Consider the following 22,434-nt stretch of genomic DNA (forward strand, 5'->3'; position numbering starts at 1 on the left):
CCCATGAGCGGCTGGGGGGAGGGGGTTGGGGGAGGATGCCAACAGAAACACTTGGGTTTCACAAAATCTCCACAAACGGCTGATATATTCTGACTGAGATGTTTCGATGAAATATTCCTGCCCTCACCTCATTTGTCCTTTTATTCGTTCATGGGACGTCAGCATCATTGGTTGGGCCTGTATTTATTGCCTGTTCTCTCGTTGCCCTCAAGGAGGTGGTGGTGAGCTGTATTCTTGAACTGCCACAGTCCATTTTGTGTTAGGAAGAGAATTCCTGGATTTTGATCATGGGACAGTGAAAGGTTACATTTCCATGTCAAGACAGTCAGTAGATCAGAGAGGAACTTGCAGGGAATGGTGCTCCCACATATCCATTGGCCTTATCCTTCTAGATGGTTAAGGACGTGGGTTGAGAAAATCTATTATTAAAAACACACTGTAACTCCTTCCAGCAACAGCAACAGGTCAAATAGACCAGATGTCAAAAGGCTAATGTTAGCAAAACTCCAACAACCCTCAAAACTTCACTCAAATATTTTAAATCAATCTAATTGAACAGTAATAGCTGAAATCCTGGAGTCAGACAGTGATTGGCTCTATTATGCTGCAGTTACGTGACTTCTAAATGATGGCAAAATCTGAAAAATAGCCACCTAATAGAAACTGCTTCCCCCTGCTTGCTTGACTGGCGTGAGAAAAAGACTAGGCTACCAAGTGAGAGATGCCAGAGAGGAGGTGCTAAAATAGTCAAAGGACCAAACCCCAAACCCTGTTCAGTTTTCACCACAAATCCTTCATCCTCACCCCCAATTCACCTCACCCCACTGAACACTGTCCCCAGTTCAACCCTGCGTCTTCAAATCCAAACCTTAGTCGCACAAAGCAAGCAATGAATTGGAACATGTGAGGAAACTGAACAACAACAAATACATTATTAAATGTATTTAAATGCGCTGCTGATTGCAGATTAGTAACATACTTGTCAGCTACTGATATAACCTGAACAAAATTGTTAGCACTTTCATTCACATTCCGTGTAAGTAACATTGTGGCATCATTGCAGGAAAATCAGGGAAGCTCAGAGAAGAAGCAAAGGTTTCTGAGTATTTGAAACGAGTGCAGGTTACAAATAAAGACAGCAGGGTGGAATCTAAATCTAGATATGTGTAATGATTTAATCAGCATTTTTTTCTTGTAAAGCAATTCTGACCTTCGTCAGAGTCCTCTTTCTGCGCGTTCTCTCTGTTCTGTACACTGACAACCAATTAATCTCTTTGCTCTCACGTGAGTCACGCAAATATCCTCAACGTACGCCATAGTAACCATGGCCAGCCAAAAACAGATTGGAGCAGTCAGCACCTGAAGATCCCACAGCTGCCAACACTTCCCCAACTGGATTGAATAACTCGTTTCCCATCTGGCCAGCATCCATCACACTTCAGATATCATTCTGCCATGTGTCAAAAGCATAGAATAATGAAAAAACAACGAGGGGGATGTAGTTAAGTTACGGTGTTTACATCTGACCTGCAGCTAGGAATTCATAAGCTCTTGCCAGTCTGCAGATCTCCCCCTCAAAAAGCAATTAACCTCCAGATCTCCCCATTGACAACAGCGATAATCTTCGGCCTTAACGTGGCTTATCTCTTAAAACATAGTTCTGCTTCCTCCTGTGACAGAATCTGGGTCTGGGGCCCACTGTTCCGACATAAGGGGTCGCCCCTTTAAGTCAGAGAGGAGGAGAATTCCTTTTCCATGCGGTGGAGTCATGAGCTTTTGGAAATCTTCAAACGGATGAGCCTTTGACTATTTTTAAAGCAGAGTGTTTAGATGTTTGATAAGGGGAGAGGGTCAAAGAGTAGGCAGGATGTGGAATAATCAGATCACTCTCGATCTTAGGGAATAGCAGAGCAAGTTTGACAGGTCTACTCCTGATGTCCTCTGAATAAAGTTGTTAACATTGCAGGACATTTATTCATATTCTGTGTTATTGATATTGTGGTATCATTGCAGAGAAAAAAACCCTGTGTATTGTTTCTTACGGAGTTTTACCATCCATATTGTACACGACGTGGAAATCACTGCTTTTGTTCGGATATGAGCAGGAACAGGCCATTCGGTCCTTCAAGCCTGCTGTGCTGTTCAATAAGGTCACAGCTGATCTGAACTCCTACCTGTTCTCCAAAGGAATTGGCTCCCCTAATGTTCAAAACTCTATTTCAGGCTTGAACTCTATTTCAGGCCTCCATCACTCTAGGATAGGGAATTCACGACCTTCCAAGATCAAACTCTTTTCAATTTTTGTCTTAAATAGGCAACCTCTTATTCCTAAAGAGCATCGGCCAATTCGTGACTCTGTCAGGAGGGTAACATCCCCTTATGCAGTAGATAGTGTAATGTATTGGGCTGTGAGCACAAACAGGAATATAACCAGCTATAGCAAAAAGGTCAACAAACCTGACCTTTTGGTAAATTCAGAATCCAATCTGCATTGTCTTTGTCTGTGCTGCTGAAATCCTAAACAAAACCTTCACACCTCAAAGTCTGGCTTCTCTCCTGCACCCTTTACAGACCCCACTGTACTATTTGAGCCGTGTGGTTAATTCCTCTCCAGGGAAAGTTCCTAAATTCCAATCTCCCTTTGGCCAGAACCAAAACAGGGTAATGGGACAGGATTGAACCTTCAAACAGCCCCTATGATCCCACTCATGTTAAGTTCTTCCATCTCCCTGCCCAACAAAGTCCTCACTCTTGCTGTCAGGTCAATAGAGCGAGAATGAAGAACGTTCTCAAACCACATCCCTGGTTGCAGCTGACAGCTCTCCAGCTCAAACTTCCTATCACAGCGTGTTCTCTCTGTGATGAGATTACATCACAGTCTGACTTACATTAACCCTGTACTCTACAAATAACCTACTGCGAAATCCTCTTACAAGGATGCCTTCCTTGAAGAAGCTCTCTTCCTCCCTCTACAAGGATTTCAGTGAGTCCCTCTCTCACTGCACCCCCCAGGTCCACCTATCCCACCTCCATCGCCCCTCCCCCAAGTCCCTCCTCCCTACCTTTTATCTTAGCCTGCTTGGCTACTCTCTCTCATTCCTGATGAAGGGCTTATGCTCGAAACGTCGAATTCTCTATTCCTGAGATGCTGCCTGGCCTGCTGTGCTTTGACCAGCAACACATTTGCAGCACATATTAATGTTATACAGTATATTTGGGCTGACAAGTGATATTCACACCACACCAATGCCATCCCCAATAAAAGACAATCTATTTGCCACCCTTGACATTCAATGGCGTTACCATCACTGAATCCTCCACTATCAACATCCTGGGGGTTATCATTGACCAGAAACTCAACTGGACTCATCATATAAACACCACGGTGAGGTCAGAGGCTAGGGGTGCTGCAGTGAGTAAGTCACCTCCTGACTCTCCAAAGCCATCAACAAGGCACAGGTCAGGAGTGTGATGGAATACTCCCCACTTGCCTGGATAGGTGCAGCTCCAACAACACTGAAAGAAGCTCGATACCATCCAGGATAAAGCAGTCTGCTTGATTGGCACCACATCCACAACCATCCACTCCCTCCACCACCTCAGCTCAGTAGCAGCAGTGTGTACCATCTACAAGATACACTGCAGAAACTCACCAAATATTCAAAACCCACAATCATGTCCATGCAGAAGGACAAGGGCAACAGATACTTGGGAACACCAACATCCACAAGTTCCTCCCCGAGCCACTCACCACCCACTCGGAAACATATCAGTGTTCCTTCACTGTCGCTGGGTCACAATCCTGGAATTGCCTCTCTAAGGGCACTTTGGATCCACCCACAGCACATGGACTGCAGTAGCTCAAGAGGGCAGCTCACCCCCACTCGAGATGCAGTGATGGAGAGGGCAATAAAAGCTGGCCCAGCCAGGAACACCCACGTCCCACCAGCAAATGGAAAGCAAAGTTATGGGGAGCAGAGAGCAACGGCTGCTAAGCATTTTACTTACCGACTGCGAAGAGGACAGGGCTGGCCCCTTCACAGCGCCGAGGCCTAGTCCGGGTATTACTGAGGACTCCCCGCTGTTCAGGCATTAGGTGATATTTGAGGGCTTCGATGAGGAGGTCTTTGCACTCCGAGTGGTGTCTGACCAGAAGTTCCGTGTCAACATTACTCATCAGAAAATCACGAGTCAGGAGAGGCAGACGGACACATTTCATCAGCTGCAGCAACAAACAAAGGGCAGAGTTTCAATTGGTCCCAAATCAAACGGGACGCACACCTTTCCAAAATAAACCATCTGCCTAAGATTGTGGTTCGCCAGAGAATCGACAACCAAATCAAACGCGCAGACTCCAACTTCAGACAACCAGATGGTTTTGAAAAGGTGCAATTGCCAAGAACTGCCACCAACCCTGGGTGCTGGAGGCACTGCCTTTCTCTGTGAGAGCAAATGGGTATTTCTTTGCCCCGGAGTTTCTCCTGGATGCTATGCTTGGACATAGCTTAGTCTGAGAGACAACCAGTTCTCGTTCTAACCCTGTAACGGATGGCAATTTCCCAGTATCCTGAAATTTCCAATTACTCTCTAGGGTTCAACCTGGGGAGATGTTGTCTGTGCAAAATTAAGAAACAGACTGTAATCAGCAGGCATCACAAAATGTCCAATTAGCTGTTTGGATCTTATGTGATTGAATTAAAAGGCCTGCACATTGATGAGTGCACTGTACTCACCTCACTTTTTATGAGGTTAGATTGTTCAATTCCTCATGTAATAAAGCATAGCATCCCTTCAGCCTGCTCAATCCTAATTTCCTGTGTTTTGAGCACAAGAAAACCTTGGATTCCCACAGTCATCCCTCCATTTGAGTAATGTCCTACTTTTTTTTATATACTCCTGCTAAAGTGAGCAACCTCATGTTTAAACACATTATACTCCATCTGCCAGATTCGCTCCCACTCAATTCTGCAAACTCCTTATGTCTTTTTCACAACGTATTCCTCAAATCTTTCGAGTCATCTGGGTTTTTGATCTTGTTATTTAAATCGTTGACATAAATTATTAGAAGTTGAGACCCCCGCACAGACCCCTACGGGCTTTCACTTGCCATATCTTGCCAATCAAAGACCTTCTTACTGTACCCTGTGTTATCTGCCAGCTGCCCAATTCTCTTCCCCCATTCATGTATTACCCCCTACACCATGAGCTTTTTTTTCCCTGACTAACCTTTGATATGGCACCTTACTGAGTGCCTTCTGGAAATCCAAGCCTAGTACATCTACCAGCTCCCCTTCATCCACAGATGTTACTCCCATAAAAAGACTCAACAATTGGTTAAACCTTTCTTTCATGAAACCGCGCTGATATTTCCCAATTACCTGGAGTTTTGTGAGGTGCCCACCTCTTTAATAATAAGACTAACCACGACTGATGTCAAACCTACTGGCCGATAGTTTCTGGTTTTCTCACCCTCCCTCCTGTTTTGAATCTTGGATTATATTTGTTACTTTCCTGTTTATTGGACCCTTTCCTGAAATCGAGGGAATTCTGGAAAATTAATACCAGCACACCTCCTACCTCATTGACCGCTCCCTTAAGACCCCAGAACGAAGTCCTTCAGGATCTGGAGTCGTGCCAACCCACAGCTCCATCAGTTTGTTCATGACCCTCCTGATCACCATTTTACTCCGCTCCCCTCTCCCTTCCACCTCCTGATTTACAGCGGTTTTTCAAATTTAAAAAAATCCTCCTTGGACAAAACAGAAGCAAGGTATTTGCTCATTTTATCTGATATTTTCTTACTATTTACTGTCAACTCTCTACTCTTACCCTCTAGAGGATCAACACTCCCTTTACCCTTTGTCCCTCCTTTATAGGAAACATTGCTGTCCGTTTTTACATTTCCAGCTAACTGTCTCTCACTCGAATGTCTTCCTCCAGAATAACTTTTCAGTCTTTTTTTTTTATATTCTGCCCTGCCACTCATTTTTCTGCAGTTAATACACTTTTTCCTTAAATCTAATGCTTTCCCTATCTTTGATTAACAAATGATGGCGTGTCCTCCCTTTCAAATCTTTCATTATAGTAGAAATAAATGTGAATATTCCAAAAAATCCTTGAAATATTTGCTGCATGTATTTATTAATCAATCAATCAGTCTCCTTGATTAATATGTCAGTTCACTTCATGTAGCTCAGTTTCTACGGTTACACCAGTGCTCTTATTTAAATTTAATGTCGCTAGTCTTCTCTCTTTCAAACTGGGCATCTATTTCAGTTATATTACCTGCTACCTCAGGGTGCCTTTAATCCAAAAATTTGAATTGATCTGATCACATTACACAACACCAAGTCAAATATATCCTGCTCTCTTGGTTAACTCTAGAACATGCTGTTGTAAGAAACTATCTGGAAAGTATTATTTGATAAAGATTACTACCACCAATCTGATCTTTCTACCTTGTATGTAGATTAGAGTCACCCATGATTATTGTTATCCCTTTATCATAAGCACACAATATTTCTTCATCTGTACTTCAACCCACATCAGGATTCGCTGGGGTATTTGTTGACCACTTCCCTTGTGACTTCTTTCCCCTCCTGCCCTCCACCCAAACTAGTTCTGCCTCCTGAACTGTCATTGTATCCACACCAACAGGACACCAGTGCTTTGAACAAATATCCCCTGAACTAGCTCTGTTGTGAGCAGGACAGTCACAGCTTCTCTGGTCTTTTCAGGTGATTGAGTCCTAAGCGTCTGGATGAGGTTGACCATTTCGATTGGTTTCTTACTCTGGGTACGTGTTGGCGCCTTCCGTCCACATCGTGTTTGACCCAGCTCAGCACAGCCCTGTATACCTCTTCTTCAGAAGGAACATTCAGGTTGTCACTGGAGATAAGATCTAGCACCTGTGAAAATCAGAATGATCATTTATTGACTTGCTGATATCGTTTTCTCCAAATTTCCTTCCCCACATTCGCTCCCGAAGCCATGTGGAGTTTTATAGACATGCTCACTCTTTGTGACTTTGCACAGGGTGCTGTATTCACCTTTAACTTCAGTTTATTTGACAACAGAGACCCACCCAGCATCTGCTACAGTTCTGCATTGGTAGAGGATAGACCATGATTGAGTCTTTATAAGATTATGTAGTTTATTGCAGGATAGCCATAGATGCCATTGACTAATTTATCAATGTAACTACACCTAGCAGGAACCAGGGATGATACATCGGTCTCCATCCAGATTTCGTAAAGACTGTTTCTTGTAATCGTGCAGCTTACTGCATCCTCAGTGTAAACTCTTTTGAAACCATTACCTGACAAAGCAGGAAGCGAGACATCTCACTTCCTGCCCCGCCCAGCGTATGGATTGTCAAGAGTTGCAGCTAACTCTACAGCCAGGTCTCAAGCACAATGTGCTAAATTAGGAAGGATCAAGAATCCTCTTAGCATGACAACGGCTATTTATTAGCCGTTCAGAAGAAGGGTCACTGGAATCGAAATTTTAACTCCATTTTCTCTCTCCACTCATGCTGCCAGACCTGCCGGGTTTCTCGTGCAATTTCAGTTTCGGTTTCACATTTCTAGCATCTGCAGTTCTTTGTTTTATTTTAGTGGCTATTTGTTAATCAACCTCCCAACACTTAAGTGCTACATCTTCAGTCTTGCCTGTCCTACTGGTCACCTTGCTACTTTTCCATTCTGAGCACTATTGAGAGCCCAACAGAGCCAAACTCGAGATTCCAAGCATATTGGAAAGAAGAAGGCTAAGAGGGGATTTGACAGAGACATACAAAATGATCAGAGGATTAGATAGGGTAGACAGTGAAAGTCTTTTTCCTAGGATGATGACATCAGCGTGTACGAGGGGGCATAACTACAAACTGAGGGATGATAGATTTAAGACAGATGACAGAGACAGGTTCTTTACACAGAGAGTGGTAAGGGCGTGGAATGCCCTACCTGCTAATGTAGTCAACTCAGCCACATTAGGGAGATTTAAACAATCCTTAGATAAGCACATGGATGATTTTGGGATAGTGTAGGGGAGAATAGCTGAGAATAGTTCACAGGTCGGCGCAACATCGAGGGTCGAGGGGCCTGTTCTGCGATGTGTTGTTCTAAGTTCTAAAGCAGGAACAATGGGTATGACAGGCTGTCCAAACAGTCCATTAACCTGGAAGCGACTCTTACTGCACTATTACATGACTCCCAACAAGGACAGCCTGACACCAGCTCACACAACGTGCTTTACTGTTGCTATGGACCAAGGAGATCTTTCTGAATCTGGACCTTGCTGATTCGGGTACATGCAAGTTGCATGAGGAGTGTGCAGCCACTGTGGCTGTTGGAGCATCTGAAACAAATTGAAACCAAGGGGTGGCACAATGGCTCAGTGGTCAGCACTGCTGCCTCACAGCATCAGGATCCTGGGTTCGATTGTAGCCTCAGGCAACTGTCTGCGTGGAGTTTGCACATTCTCCCCGTGTCTGCGTGGGTTTCCTCTGGTCTCCTCCCACAGTCCAAAGGGAGGTTAGGTGGAATGGCCATGGGAAATTGCCGGTAGAGTCCAGGGATGTGTAGGCTGGGGGAATACTCACGTTTGTTACAGGGATTGGGGGAGGGGGGGGTGGAATGGGATGCTTATTAGGGGGTTGGGGGTGTACTTGCTGGGCTGAATGGCCTACTTCCAAGCTGTAGGGACACTATCATTCTGTGAAATTCTTTGAGGGTGGAACAGTCCCTAAAAGGGATAAAATAATGCCCTGCAACAGGAAGGAATAACAATGTATTACGAGGTTAATCCAAGGACAGGCTGATAAGCCCATGGCACCACATGCAGGTTCAAACCCGGTCCTTCAGTCAGTACCTGTTTCAATGGCAGCAGCATAAACTCCTCAGTCTTGGAAACCTCCACAAAGTGCTGGAGCACGTACTTGTGTGCAGATTTGAGCAGGTCGCTGCAGGAATGTGTATCAGCAAATCCTCGGATTCCCAGACAGTTGGACGGGTCGAGTTGGCTCAGGAGAAACTTACAACAGGCGTCCCGAACCCCATTCAGCTGCAGGAGGCTCGCTGCAGGGAGCAGTGTCTGTCGGGCAAAAAGAGCATAACGTCTCAAAATACACCGTCACAGATGTAAGGTTCCATCAGATGGGCTGGCACAGTGGCTGAGTGGTTAGCACTGCTGCCTTACAGCGCCAGGGAGCCAGGTTTGATTCTACCCTTGGGTGACTGTCGGTGTGGAGTTTGTACATTCTCCCAGTGTCTGCGTGGGTTTCTTCCGGCTGCTCCGGTTTCCTCCCAGAATCCAAAGATGTGCTGGTTAGATGGATTGGCCATGCTAAATTGCCCATAGTGTTAGGTGCATTAGTCAGAGGGAAATGTAGATTAAGAGGGTAGGGGAATGGGTCTGGATGGGTTACTGTTTGAAGGGTCGGTGTGGACATGTTGGACCAAATGGCCTGTTTCCACACTAGGGATTCTATTCTATGAGATGGCTGTGTTCTGGAATTGTCCCTGAAATTGAGGGGAAAATGGACAAAGGTACGGGTCATACAACTTCATCCGAGTGTGCTAATATAGACCTTGCCCTGTGCTGGCTATGAAAGATTAGAGTCCCAAATGGTTGCATTGGGAAGATGATTAAAGGCATTTTTACCCCACACCTGACAATGACTAAAATACCTCGGCTGACAGTGGATAGATTCTCAGTCTCTAAAGTCCCTGGAACGGTTAGCTTAGTTTACAAAATCTGTCTGTTTAGTTTCACACTAGAAAGAAATTGAGAGTTTTAAAGGATAGCTAATCAGCATTCCTAATTGGATACAAGCCCCATGTGATACACACTGCCATGACATTGGCATTCAGGGGTAACTATATTCATCAGAAACCCAGTGTAGGATCCGATCACCAGGCACTTTCATAAAATATTACTGAATCTCATAGACAAAGTCAGTTTACCGGAGAGAGAGAGAGAGAGGGGAAGAGAAAAGATCAGACAGAGAGAAAGAAAGAGAGAGGTCAGAGAGAAGGAGAGGGAGAGGGAGAGAGAGAGAGAGACAGAGACAGACAGAGGAAGAGAGAAGGTCAGACAGAGAGAAAGACAGATTAGATTAGATTAGTTTAGATTCCCTACAGTGTGGAAACAGGCCCTTCGGCCCAACAAGTCCGCACCGACCCGCCAAAGAGCAACCCACCCAGACCCATTCCCCTACACCTAACACTACGGGCAATTTAGCATGGCCAATTCACCTAACCTGCACATCTTCTGGGCTGTGGGAGGAAACCGGAGCACCCGGAGGAAACCCACGCAGACACAGGGAAATTGTGCAAACTCCACACAGAAAGTCACCCAAGATGGGAATTGAACTACTGTGCCACCATGTCACCCATAAGGTCAGAGAAGGTCAGAGAGAGATACACAGACAGGGAGAAACCCTGGGAGAGACAATTAGATCTCTGTGGTTCACAACACAAAATTGAGGTGGGAGATTAATGAGACTGAGTTCATCAGGATTTAAACAAGGCTGGAAGATTTGCCTAGCTTTGGCCAGAGGGAGGACTCTCCAGGGCAAACGTAAAAGCCAGATTGGGAAATACCATGGAGGAGATAGGGACAGCTCACTGTTGGAAAGTTTGGGTGGCGTTATTTCACAGAAGAAGCCTTTCTGCAGTTAGAGTACAGGTTTCCAAAAAAGAATGTTAAGTCAATGTCGCTTTTAGCTTGTTACAATAAAAGTTTTCAAACTTGAAAATTTGTTATGCAATTCTTTCAAGTTGGCAACTGGGAATTCAATTTCTTTGAAAAATGTTTGTGCAACAATATACAACAATTTGCACTGGTATAGCACCCTAACTATATAAAGCATCCAAAGTTGCTTTAATAGGAATGTAATTGAACAACCTTTCACTCTAGGCCATGCAATATGATACCTGAATGCAGGATCAAGTGTTTTGTCAATGAAACGGGTTTGAGGAAGTGTCACAAAAGGACAGAGAGAGTGATGGAGACTCCGAGTTTTAGAAAGCAAGGCACTGAATAAATCAATGCAGTTCCGGGATCACAATAAATTATTAATTTATTCTTAGGATGTGAACATTGCTGGCAAGACCCTATCACAATTGTCCTCAAGGTAGTGGTGAGCAGCCTCTTGAACTGCTGCACCCATGTGGTGTGGTTACATGTGCAGGGATTAGGGGGCAACTTCCAGGGAAGGGGCAGTGATACATTTCAAATCAGTTTGGAGAGGAACCTGGTGATGTTGCCTGTGCTACACGAGTCATCCTAAGTGGTGTAGCTTGTCAGTCTGGAAGGTATTCAAGGAACCTTAGGGAGTTGCTGTGGTGCATCCTATAACTGGCCCACATTGCTCCCATTGTACATATATGCTCAGGGAATGAATGTTAAAGGTGGTGGATGGGATGTCAGTCAAGAGGCTGCTTTATCCTGGATGGTGTAAAGTTTCTTGAGTGTCATTGGAGTAACACTCATGCAGGCCTAAGAGTATTCTATCACACTCCTGACTTATTTCTTGTGGATCAGCTCGAGGGAGTCAGGAGGCAAGTTGTGGCTCACAGAATCTCCAGTCTCTGCCCTGCTGTTGTAACCACAGTACCTATATGTCTGGTCTGGTTGAGTTTCTAGTCAATGGTAATCCCGAAAATGTTGGTAGTGGAGAACTCATTGATGGCAATAATCACTGAATAGGGCAATGGTTAGATCCTTTCTGTTGGGAGCTGGTCATTGTCTGTCACTGGTACACCCCACAAATGTTACCCGTCACTTCTCAGCCCTGGCCTGCATGTTATCCAGGTCACCCTGCACATGGACACAGCTTACTTGATTATCCTGGAAACTGGGAATGGTGCTGTGCACTGTGCAATCATCAGCGAATATCCCCATTTCTGATTTATGGAGAAAGCAGCTGTAGATGGTTGAGCCGAGGGCACAACGCTGAGGAACTCCTGCAGAGATGTCCTGGGGCTGAGGTGGTTAGTCACCAACCACCATCTGCTGTGCTCGGCGTGACTCCAGCCAGTGGTGGGCTGTCCTCTCATCCCCTTTGACTTCAACCTCACTTCTCCCTATGTATATTTAACCTAGACAGACAGATGGATAGAAAGACAGACAGATGGACGGATAGATAGACAGACAGATAGACGGAGAGATAGATAGATAGATAAATAAATAGACACAGAGGGATAGACAGATAGATTGATAGATAGATAGATAGATAGATAGATAATAGACAGACAGATAGATAAACAGACAGACAGATAGATAAACAGACAGACAGATAGATAAACAGACAGATAGATAGATAAACAGACAGATAGATAGATAAACAGACAGATAGATAAACAGACAGATAGATAGATAGATAAATAGACGGCTAGATAAACAGACGGATAGATAGATAAACAGACGGATAGATAGATAAACAGACGGATAGATAGATAAACAGACGGATTGATAGATAAACAGACGGATTGATAGATAAACAGACGGATTGATAGATAAACAGACGGATTGATAGATAAACAGACGGATTGATAGATAAACAGACGGATTGATAGATGGATAAGCTGGAAGGGACGCAGGGGCGGGCTGCCTGAGAGTGGCTGGAAGGTGGGCCTTGCTGGGGATCTGTATTTTATGCACTTTTTTAATTTAATTGGACTATCTTAAATGTGCTTGCTATTTTGTGATGACTGAAAGTAGAATTTGAGGTATGCCCTCATTTCCCTGAAAACTGGTTGAAGGGTCGGGTTTGGGTCCTGGCTTTGCTGCTCCTCTCCCTTGTAAATTGCTATTTCTCTGTATAAAGCTGTTAATGTTAACTGTTTTGTAAATGGCAAATTGTTTAATAAAATATAACCAGGAGAAAGGAAATTAAAATAGATAGTTAGACAGATAGACACACGAACGGAAACAGATTCTTGATCAGAAGGGGAAGCAAACGGTTATCAGAAACAGACAGAAAAGTGAGGAATGTTGGACTAGCCACGATCTTATTGAATGGCAGAGCAGGCTCTTTGGGCTGAATGGCCTTCTCCTGCTCCTATTTCTTACAGCATGGAAACAGATCCTTCAATCCAACTCGGTCTCTACATTGCACTTGGTTGAGTAGAGTATTGATTCTAACATCACGGTCACCCGACCTCTGAAATTCAGCTTTTAGTTCACGTTGGGGTGAAGACAGGAACAGGTCAGGTGCCAAGTAATCCTTCCAAAATGCAAATGGAGAACCAATGAGGTCACTGGCGAGTAGGGGCAGCCTGATCCACAGCAGACCATTCCTTCGATCACTTTGACCGGAAGCAGCCGGAAAGGGCAGTAATTGGTTGGGTTTTTGGTCGTGCTTTTGGTAGACAGGACATACTTAAGTAAGTTCTTGCTTTAGGTAAAAAATGAGGTCTGCAGATGCTGGAGATCACAGTTGAAAATGTGTTGCTGGTTAAAGCACAGCAGGTTAGGCAGCATCCAAGGAACAGGAAATTTGATGTTTTTATGCCCGAAACGTCGAATTTCCTATTCCTTGGATGCTGCCTAACCTGCTGTGCTTTAACCAGCAACACATTTTCAACTAAGTTCTTGCTTTGCCAATGTTTTCGCTGTGCTGGGGAAGCTGGGCTAGAGGTATGGCCATATACAATGAGGTAACGGACGGGTGGGACACATGTGAGTCAGGGGGCAGAATCGCAGACGAACTCACTACTGCAGAGGAAGTTCCACGTGAAAAGAATTGCTGTTTGATTCTGCTCCCCAAAACTCCTCCTTCCGAAAACAAAATGCTAGCGATTATAAAAATGTACAAATGCGACTCATATCAACCCACAGAGTCATAAAGACGTACAGCACAGAAACAGACCCTTCAGTCCAACTCAACCACGTGGACCAGATATCCTAACCTAATCCAGTCCCATTTGCCAGCATTTGGCCCATATCCCTCTAAACCCTTCCTATTCATATATCCATCCAAATGCCTTTTAAATGTTGCAATTGTACCAGCCTCCACCACTTCCTCTGACAGCTCACTCCATACACGCACCACCCTCTGTGTGAAAAAGTTGCCCCTTAGGTCCTTTTCAAATTTTCCCCTCTCACCCTAAACCTATGCCCTCTAGTTCTGGACTCCCCCACCCCATGGAAAAGACTTTGTCTATTTATCCCATCCATGCCTCTCATAATTTTATAAACCTCCATAAAGTCACCCCTCAGCCTCTGACGCTCCAGGGAAAACAGCCCCAGCATATTCACCCTCTCCACATAGCTCAAATCCTCCAACCCTGGCAACATCCTTGTAAATCTTTTCTGAATCCTTTCAAGTTTCACAGCATCAATCTTCATGGAAAACATGGCAAATCATGGAAGACATTCATCTGAGACCACCTACCTGTACATTTCCCTCGCCCACTACAATCTCGGCAGTATAGGCATATTGTACAAGCTGCTCTAAGGCCTGAGGGTCGATATCATGTAATGTAACATGTGTTTGGCGACTCTCACTCATCTCATCTGCAAGCAAGGACAGAAAGAAAAAACACAGAAATAGTTTATGGTGAACCTGAATGATCATGTTTGCTTTACCTTTTGCCTGTCATGGTGGTGAAGGTGGACAGGAGGAAGATATCATGCTGGGGTTTACCTCCATCACTTCATCTACATGGTGGAATGCTGCACAGAGAAACAGTTTATTCTCAGATATCAAAGGTCTCACTGAAACAAGCCCAACATAATCTACCCAGGAGGAGGTCAAAACTCCCCTGCTGATAATTCACAGGAGTCAGCATCAGGGGAAAAAAAGGGACATCCCATTTATCCGCTCCCATTGGAATTCCATAATTCCCCCATCCCATTCTCTCTGTCCCAGCTAGGTTCCATTGTCACATGCCCTATGACATTCAACACTTGTAAGTCAACTCAATCATTTGTCGCTTATAAAGGGGTACAGACACCATGGTAGAATTCACAGCAAAACCACTTGATCTAAACTGATGCATCATGTTCCACACCAGCCTCCTCCTGACTGATCTAACCTTGCATTGGTGTCATGTGGACTTCCTCATTGGACACACGGAATAATGGTCGCGAAACAGGAGTTCAATTCCCACCTCCGCAATTTACATTACTCATTATCATCGATTTTTAATAAGCTGAATGGCAATCTTGAAATCACCAGATTGTCTTAAAAGTCTTCAGGAAATCTGCCTTCTCCTCCAGTCTGGCCTACAAGCAATTCCAGGATGACAATGTGGTCGATACTTATTAGCCATTTCAAATGGCCTTGAAGGCTGTTCTTGAGATTAAAATGAACGATGAGGGCAGGCTAATAAACCCTAACCCTGTCCCCCGCCAACTCTATTTTGATTTAATCCCTGCCCTCCCCTTCACTGTTTGATCACACAGCATCGCCCTCTGAGAAGGGCACTGCCTGTCACTGGCCACCCTTGTGTTTCCTTTCTTCCTGGTGGTGGAAATTGAATAAAGATTTGTACATCTGTTGTCTTTCACTGTGTCTCAGACCTGCACACACACGACAAAAAAGAAAAAGAAAAAGAAGAAAAAAGAAAAAATAGAAATAGGGGAATATAACCCGGAGAATTAGAATCTCCTCAGTTTAGAGTATCGACTCTGTGCTGGCTGGGTCACAGTCAGTGTGCAAAAGAGAAAAGCAAAGAAAACAAAAACACTGTCCCTGCTGGGAACGTCCAACCCAACTAGTTACCCTTCTGGGGTTTGAATTCATGTCATTGGGTCAATAGGCCAAATCATTCCTCAAGTCACACAGCCACTGTTCCCTTATACTGTCGCATCCCAAATTATTGCAAGAGGTTATTGATGTTTTCACTCAACAAGCAGCCATACTGCAGACCTGAAAAGGGGATCATCAATTTCACATCTCAGCTTTTAGAAACTTCAAAATGCATTCACGGCGTTTTGGAGATGCTTGTCTCTGGTGGAACATTCAACTGAGAAGCACTGTTGGCTGGACAGGAGTTGTGACCAAGTACAGGATGAGCTTGTAAACCAGAAATCGTGGATATTGAGGGTGATAGGGACAGTGCAGGAAAATGGTACTGAAGTCAAAGAACAGCCATGATCTACTGAATGCTGAAACAGGAATGAGGGGCCAAATGGCCTTCCTCTATTCCCTAGGATCTTTTATTGGCATCATCATTCTAACATTTGGACCACTCCTGGCTGCATCCTACTGTCTCGTTGAAAGACAGCACAAAGGGACTTTGAATAGATCAACAATGTGGGGTTTGTAGTTTGTCCACTGGCACAAGTAAAGCGGGCAGGGGTGAGGAAGACAAGGTCAGGGACACGTTTTGCAAAATAATCCATATTTTCCATGGGCACGAGCTCTCCGGTCTCCCTGGTTCCACTCAGGAAAGCTTTATTAAATCAACCAATCTCCTATTCGAGTCAGATGGATATCTGCATGGCTTATAACCAAAAGGAAGGAGCAGTCATCCCAGTGATGGGTGGGCATTGAGCAGGAATGGATAGTTTGTTAAGTGCCTATTTGAAATACTGACCTGCTGCATTGGCTCCCCACCCTTCCTATAGCTTTCAGGAACTCTTACCTCTTTGGGTCTCTCAGTTTGCTACTTGCTCCCAAACTATTAAGTTCAGTGGCTCTCCTCCCTCATACAAATATCGATTTTGACCAATGACATTTTGGAAATAAAATCTATCTTTGAAGACACTACAAGGGCTCAGTGGTTTGCACTGCTCCCTCACAGCGCCAGGGACCCAGGTTCAATTCCTGCCTCAGACGGCTGTCTGTGTGGAGTTTGCACATTCTCCCAGTGTCTGCGTGGGTTTCCTCCGGGTGCTCCGGTTTCCTCCCGCAATCCAAAGATGTGCAGGTCAGGTGGATGGGCCATCCTAAATTGCCCCATTGTGTGCAGGGATGTGCAGGCTGGGTGGATTAGCTACAGAAAATGCAGGGTCACGGGGATAGGGCATGGGTCTGGATGGGATGTTACCTGGAGGGTTGGCACAGACTCGATGGCCTAATCACTTCATTAGACATTGGTGCAGAAGTAGGCCATTCCATCAATGATATGTTCCTCGCCCCCATTTCCCACCCTTCTCCCTGAATCCCTTCAACCCATTACCAATTAAAAATGTGTCTAACTCCTCAAGTTTACTGACTGTCCCATCATCCCCCGCACTTTGGGGTAGCGAATTCCACAGATTCACTACCCTTTAGGAAAGGCCCCTTTGTGCACAGTAGATATTCCATAATTTTGTTCCCGCTGAAGCCAGTCAAATCTTTGTTTCTCAATTGGGGCAAATGTTAAAAAAATGTATTCACAGGCATGGGCATCACTGGCAAAGCCAGCATTTCCCATCCACGCCCAACTTCCCTCAAGGGGAATACTGACAGATCAGCCCGGTACACGCTGCTTGCTTCTTATCCCAGACTTCCAACACATGTAATTTTTCCTTGCCGCTGATCCCGTTGTAACGGGATCGACAGCCAGCTGGTTTAATCGTTTGGAGACAGACCTACGAAGAAAACCGTGGTACTTACTGGTAAACATGGCGTGGAAGTAAGGGCTACATGAGGCCAGCACCAGTTTGTGGGCCTTGATTTCTTTATTGCCCACGTGCAGAACGATATCACACAGCAACCCCCGTTGCCTCATTCGGTTCATCGATACGAAAGCGTCGTGGTAGTGGCGCTTGGAATTGTGGGAGATACTGTGGCCATCACGGTTCAGCAGCTGCATACCACCCTCCATGACAGGACTTCTCTCGGAGGTGCCTTCTTTTGCAGGTTTCACTCTCTGTGACTACAGAAACGGGAAGCATCACTTCAACAAGAGGCAGCAACAGCATTGTAACAGAAAAAATAAGAACATTCCTAATCATGAGGCTATTTGGCCCATCGACCATGGTCCATCCCTCAATATAATGATGGCTGATCTTTTGCTTCCCCTCAAATTTTCCTGCCCTTCACCATATTTCCTCCATGCCCCAAGACATCAACAATCTGTCTACCCCTACCTTGAATGTGCAACATGGAGGAGCAGCCACAAGCCCCTGGGCTAAGAACTTATGAACCTCTGAAAGGCAAAACTTCACCTCCTTTCAGATCCAAAATAAGGTTAGGGTTCACAAGCACAGTTCGTAAGTTTTTTGAATAGGGACAAAGAGAAACCCAAAGACCTAGTGAAATACTGGCCTTTAGATCTGGAGGACGTGAGTGAATACAAGGGGATAGAAGTCAGGTTTCAGCTATAGAAAGCTCTGGTTAGACCGCACCAGGAGCATGGATAGTGGCTCTGGGCATCACAACTTAGGAAGGGTGTACTGACTTTGGAGGGAGTGCAGTGAAGATTTACTGGAACAATCTCTGGACTTCAGTTACAATGAGAGGTTACACAATGAGTGGGCGGCATGGTGGCACAGTGGTTAGCACTGCTGTCTCACAGCGACAGAGACCCGGGTTCAATTCCCGACTCAGGTGACTGTCTGTGTGGAGTTTGCACATTCTCCCCGTGTCTGCGTGGGTTTCCTCCGGGTGCTCCGGTTTCCTCCCACAGTCCAAAGATGTGCAGGTTAGGTGAGTTGGCCATGCTAAATTGCCTGTAGTGTTAGGTAAAGGGGTAAATGTAGGGGTTTGGGTGGGTTGCGCTTCGGCGGGTCGGTGTGGACTTGTTGGGCCGAAGGGCCTGTTTCCACACTGTAAGTAATCTAATCTAATCTAAAAGTAGGCTGCGTATCCCTGGAAATTTGAAGGTGAAAGGACGATTTGCTCGAAGCTTAAGATTTTAAATGGAAACAGTTGGATATAATGATTTCTGTTGGTTGGGGAGTTTTGGATGAGTGTTTAGAGATGAACGGAGGCAGACCTTTCGAGTGAAATACAGAAAACGTAGAAACACAACTTTTGAATACTCATCTGGTTCGGGCACTTAATGACGGGTTGATGATTAATTTTAAAAAGTTTGGTGTTCTTTTGTTCACCAAAATATATTAAAAACTATATCTGGGATAAGGGTGGGTTTATGGAACTGGATCAGCTATGGTAGAACCGAACAGAGGAACACCATTGAATTTTCTTCCTTTTTTCCTCACTCCCAAAGGGATAATGGGGATCCACTTTGCCATATTTCCCACCTTCATATTTAAACAGTTTAATAATTGGGGTTGGGGAGTGAAAGTTGCATTTCAAATGAGGGAGGAAATGTTTGTCAAAATGAATGTTTTCTTCCACCTGAATACTGGACCACTGAACGAGGGTGAAGGACAGGAAAGTGTGAGGTGAGGCAGATGATAGGCAGTTATTGTATTCAAGGGCAGATCATGGTCGATGGGCCAACAGCCTAATGAATATGTGGTTGCCCATTCACAGTCTGAGTAATCTAAGAGAATCCAAGATCACGCCCTTTGGCAGGTCAAGTAATATCAATTATCAATACCCGGAAAAATTAAAATATTATTTGAAAAACACAGTACCATCCAAACAACAAACACAGAACAAACATTGTAGTCTAAAGATGGGATAGGCCACTTGGGACTGAGATGAGGAGAACGCTGGTCATCCCAGTCAGCGGTGAGCCTGTGGAACAGCAAGCGATTGAGGCCAGAACAACACTTTTTCAGGCTAAAGGATCAGAGGGTACAGGGCGAAAAAGGGAGAGTATGGAGTTGGACGTTCAGCCACGATCATATCGAATGGCGGAGCAGGCTGGAAGGGCCAAATGGCCTACCCCTGCTCCTATTTTCTACGTCTACGTTGACCAAGAATTTTGGCAACTTTCACTTTTGCTCCCGTGGGATTCTCCAGGTTGGAGGGGAGGTTGGACGTTGGATCACCCACTGAACCCAGTTGTTTTGATCAGACAGTTAACTGGTGAAGGTAAGAATCGAATGTGAAGTGCAGCTTCTTCAGTCGGACTCTCGTAGCTCCAGTGCTCGGTGATTTAACAAGAATCCTTGCTTTCGATCAGGCGTGAGGTAAAACACACCGAGGCAGCTGTCAGGTGACTCTCCAGCTGCTTCTAAAATTAGAGACAAAATTTCTCCGTAGTGCCATTTTTTGTTTGAATAACCATCAATATCATTTTCTTGCAGCTGGACCTGATCCAGAAGGAAAGCTGCAGTGAGGGAAAGAAATGCAAACATAGCAAAAAAAAACCTTATAAAAACTTATTTCAAGGGAGAGGAAAATGAGGGAAGGGAGATGAAGTTCCCAGAGATAAAGGGCTGAAGAGCATTGGGAAGTTACTTGTGTTGGGCTGAATGGCCTTTTTTTTAAAAAACATAATTAGGAACAGGAGTAGGCTTGTTCCAGCATTCAGACTATGGCCTAACTTCATATATCTGCCTTTAGCCCTCATCCTTTTGCGTAAAATAAAAGATTGTTCTCCAATTTAAAATTAACAACGTAGGAGCGAATTACTGCGGGTACTGAAATCGGACCTGAAACATCAGGTTGCACTCTCCTTCCATGGATGCTACCTTGACCCACAGTGATCTCCAACAATTTGTTTTCAGGTAAAATTAACAATAATTGTTTGCGGGAACATCTTAAATATGACATTCATCTAACCAGTCCATGAAGCAGCTTATCCCACTTCTATTTGTTGGTTTATCTATCAACTTAATTGCACTGTTCTGAGGTAATATCCTGGGACCCAGGTTCAAATCTCTTCACTGCAGATTTTGTAATTTGAACTTAGTAAAATCTGTAAGTAAGAGTCTAATGATGACCATGAATCCATTAACAAGTGTTGGAAACACCCATCTGGTTCACTAATCCCTTTAGGGAAGGAACTCTGCCATCCTTACCTGGTCTGGCCTACATGTGACTCCACACCCGCAGCAATGTCATAGAGTCATAGAGATGTACAGCATGGAAACAGACCCTTCGGTCCAACCAGTCCATGCCAACCACATATCCCAACACAATCTAGTCCCAGCTGCCAGCACCCGGCCCATATCCCTCCAAACCCTTCCTATTCATATACTCATCCAAATGCCTTTTGGCTACTGGTATGGATTGAGGATTGGCTGTCTGACAGAAGGCAGAGAGTTGGGATAAAAGGTTCTTATGCGGAATGGCAGCTGGTGACAAGCGGTGTCCTGCAGGGCTTAGTGTTGGGGCCGCAGCTGTTCATGTTATATATTAATGATCTGGATGAAGGGACTGGGGGCATTCTAGCGAAGTTTGCTAATGATACGGAATTAGGTGGACAGGCAGGTAGTACTGAGGAAGTGGGGAGGCTGTAGAAGGATCTAGACAGTTTGGGAGAGTGGTCCAGGAAATGGCTGATGGAATTCAATGTGAACAAATGCGAGGTCTTGCACTTTGGAAAAAAGAATACAAGCGTAGACTACTTTCTAAATGGTGAGAAAATTCACAAAGCCAAAGTACAAAGGGATCTGGGAATGCTAGTCGAGGATTCTCTAAAGGTAAACATGCAGGTTGAGTCCGTGATTAAGAAAGCAAATGCTATGTTGTCATTTATCTCAAAAGGGTTGGAATATAAAAGCACCGTTGTGCTACTGAGACTTTATGAAACTCTGGTTAGGCCCCATTTGGAGTACTGTGTCCAGTTTTGGTCCCCACACCTCAGGAAGGACATACTGGCACTGGAATGTATCCAGCGGAGAGTCACACGGATGATCCCTGGAATGGCAGGTCTAACATCGAGGAACGGCTGAGGATCCCGGGATTGTATTCATTGGAGTTTAGAAGATTAAGGGGAGATCTAATAGAAACTTACAAGATAATACATGGCTTGGAAAGGGTGGGCGCTAGGAAATTGTTTCAGTTAGGTGAGGAGACTAGGACCCGTGGACACAGCCTTAGAATTAGAGGGGGTCAATTCAGAACAGAAATGCGGAGACATTTCTTCAGCCAGAGAGTGGTGGGCCTGTGGAATTCATTGCCGCAGAGTGCAGTGGAGGCCGGGACGCTAAATGTCTTCAAGGCAGAGATTGATAAATTCTTGATGTCACAAGGAATTAAGGGCTACGGGGAGAGTGCGGGTGAGTGAAGTTGAAATGCCCATCAACCATGATTGAATGGCTGAGTGGACTCGATGGGCGAATGGCCTTACTTCCACTCCTATGTCTTATGGTTTTATGGTCTCAAATGTTGCAATTGTACCAGTCTCACCACATCTGCTGGCAGCTCATTCCATACACGTACCACCCTCTGTGTGAAAACGTTGCCCCTTAGGTTTCTTCTCACCCTAAAACTATGGCCTCTAGCTCTGGACTCCCCGACCCCAGGGAAAAGACTTTGTCTATTTATCCTACCCTTGCCCCATTGTGCCTGACTCTTAACTGCCCTCTGGGCAATAAATGCTGGCATGGGCAATAATGCCCTCATCCCGTGATTGAATAAAAAACAAAATCTTACTCACAGGAGAATATCCAAGAAAAAAGAAACCAAGC

General features: G+C 44.9%; 1 protein-coding gene across 2 annotated transcripts in view; it reads right to left on the reverse strand.

Moving 5' to 3' along the window:
- The window catches only part of klhl17 (kelch-like family member 17), an 83,592-nt gene that overhangs the window by 33,654 nt on the left and 27,504 nt on the right, over positions 1–22,434 (reverse strand). Inside the window, exons 3-7 of one of the 2 annotated variants that reach the window (XM_060852413.1) lie at positions 17,555–17,816; positions 14,402–14,523; positions 8,872–9,093; positions 6,792–6,908; positions 4,009–4,222 (exon numbers count right to left, since the gene is read on the reverse strand). In XM_060852413.1, the coding sequence (XP_060708396.1) occupies positions 4,009–4,222; positions 6,792–6,908; positions 8,872–9,093; positions 14,402–14,523; positions 17,555–17,816 (937 nt within the window). The remainder of the gene's footprint in view (positions 1–4,008; positions 4,223–6,791; positions 6,909–8,871; positions 9,094–14,401; positions 14,524–17,554; positions 17,817–22,434) is intronic. The other variant, XM_060852414.1, reaches the window with a different exon arrangement.

The sequence above is a fragment of the Hemiscyllium ocellatum genome, chromosome 37 (assembly GCF_020745735.1).
Source record: "Hemiscyllium ocellatum isolate sHemOce1 chromosome 37, sHemOce1.pat.X.cur, whole genome shotgun sequence".
In the NCBI taxonomy this organism is placed as follows: Eukaryota; Metazoa; Chordata; class Chondrichthyes; order Orectolobiformes; family Hemiscylliidae; genus Hemiscyllium; species Hemiscyllium ocellatum.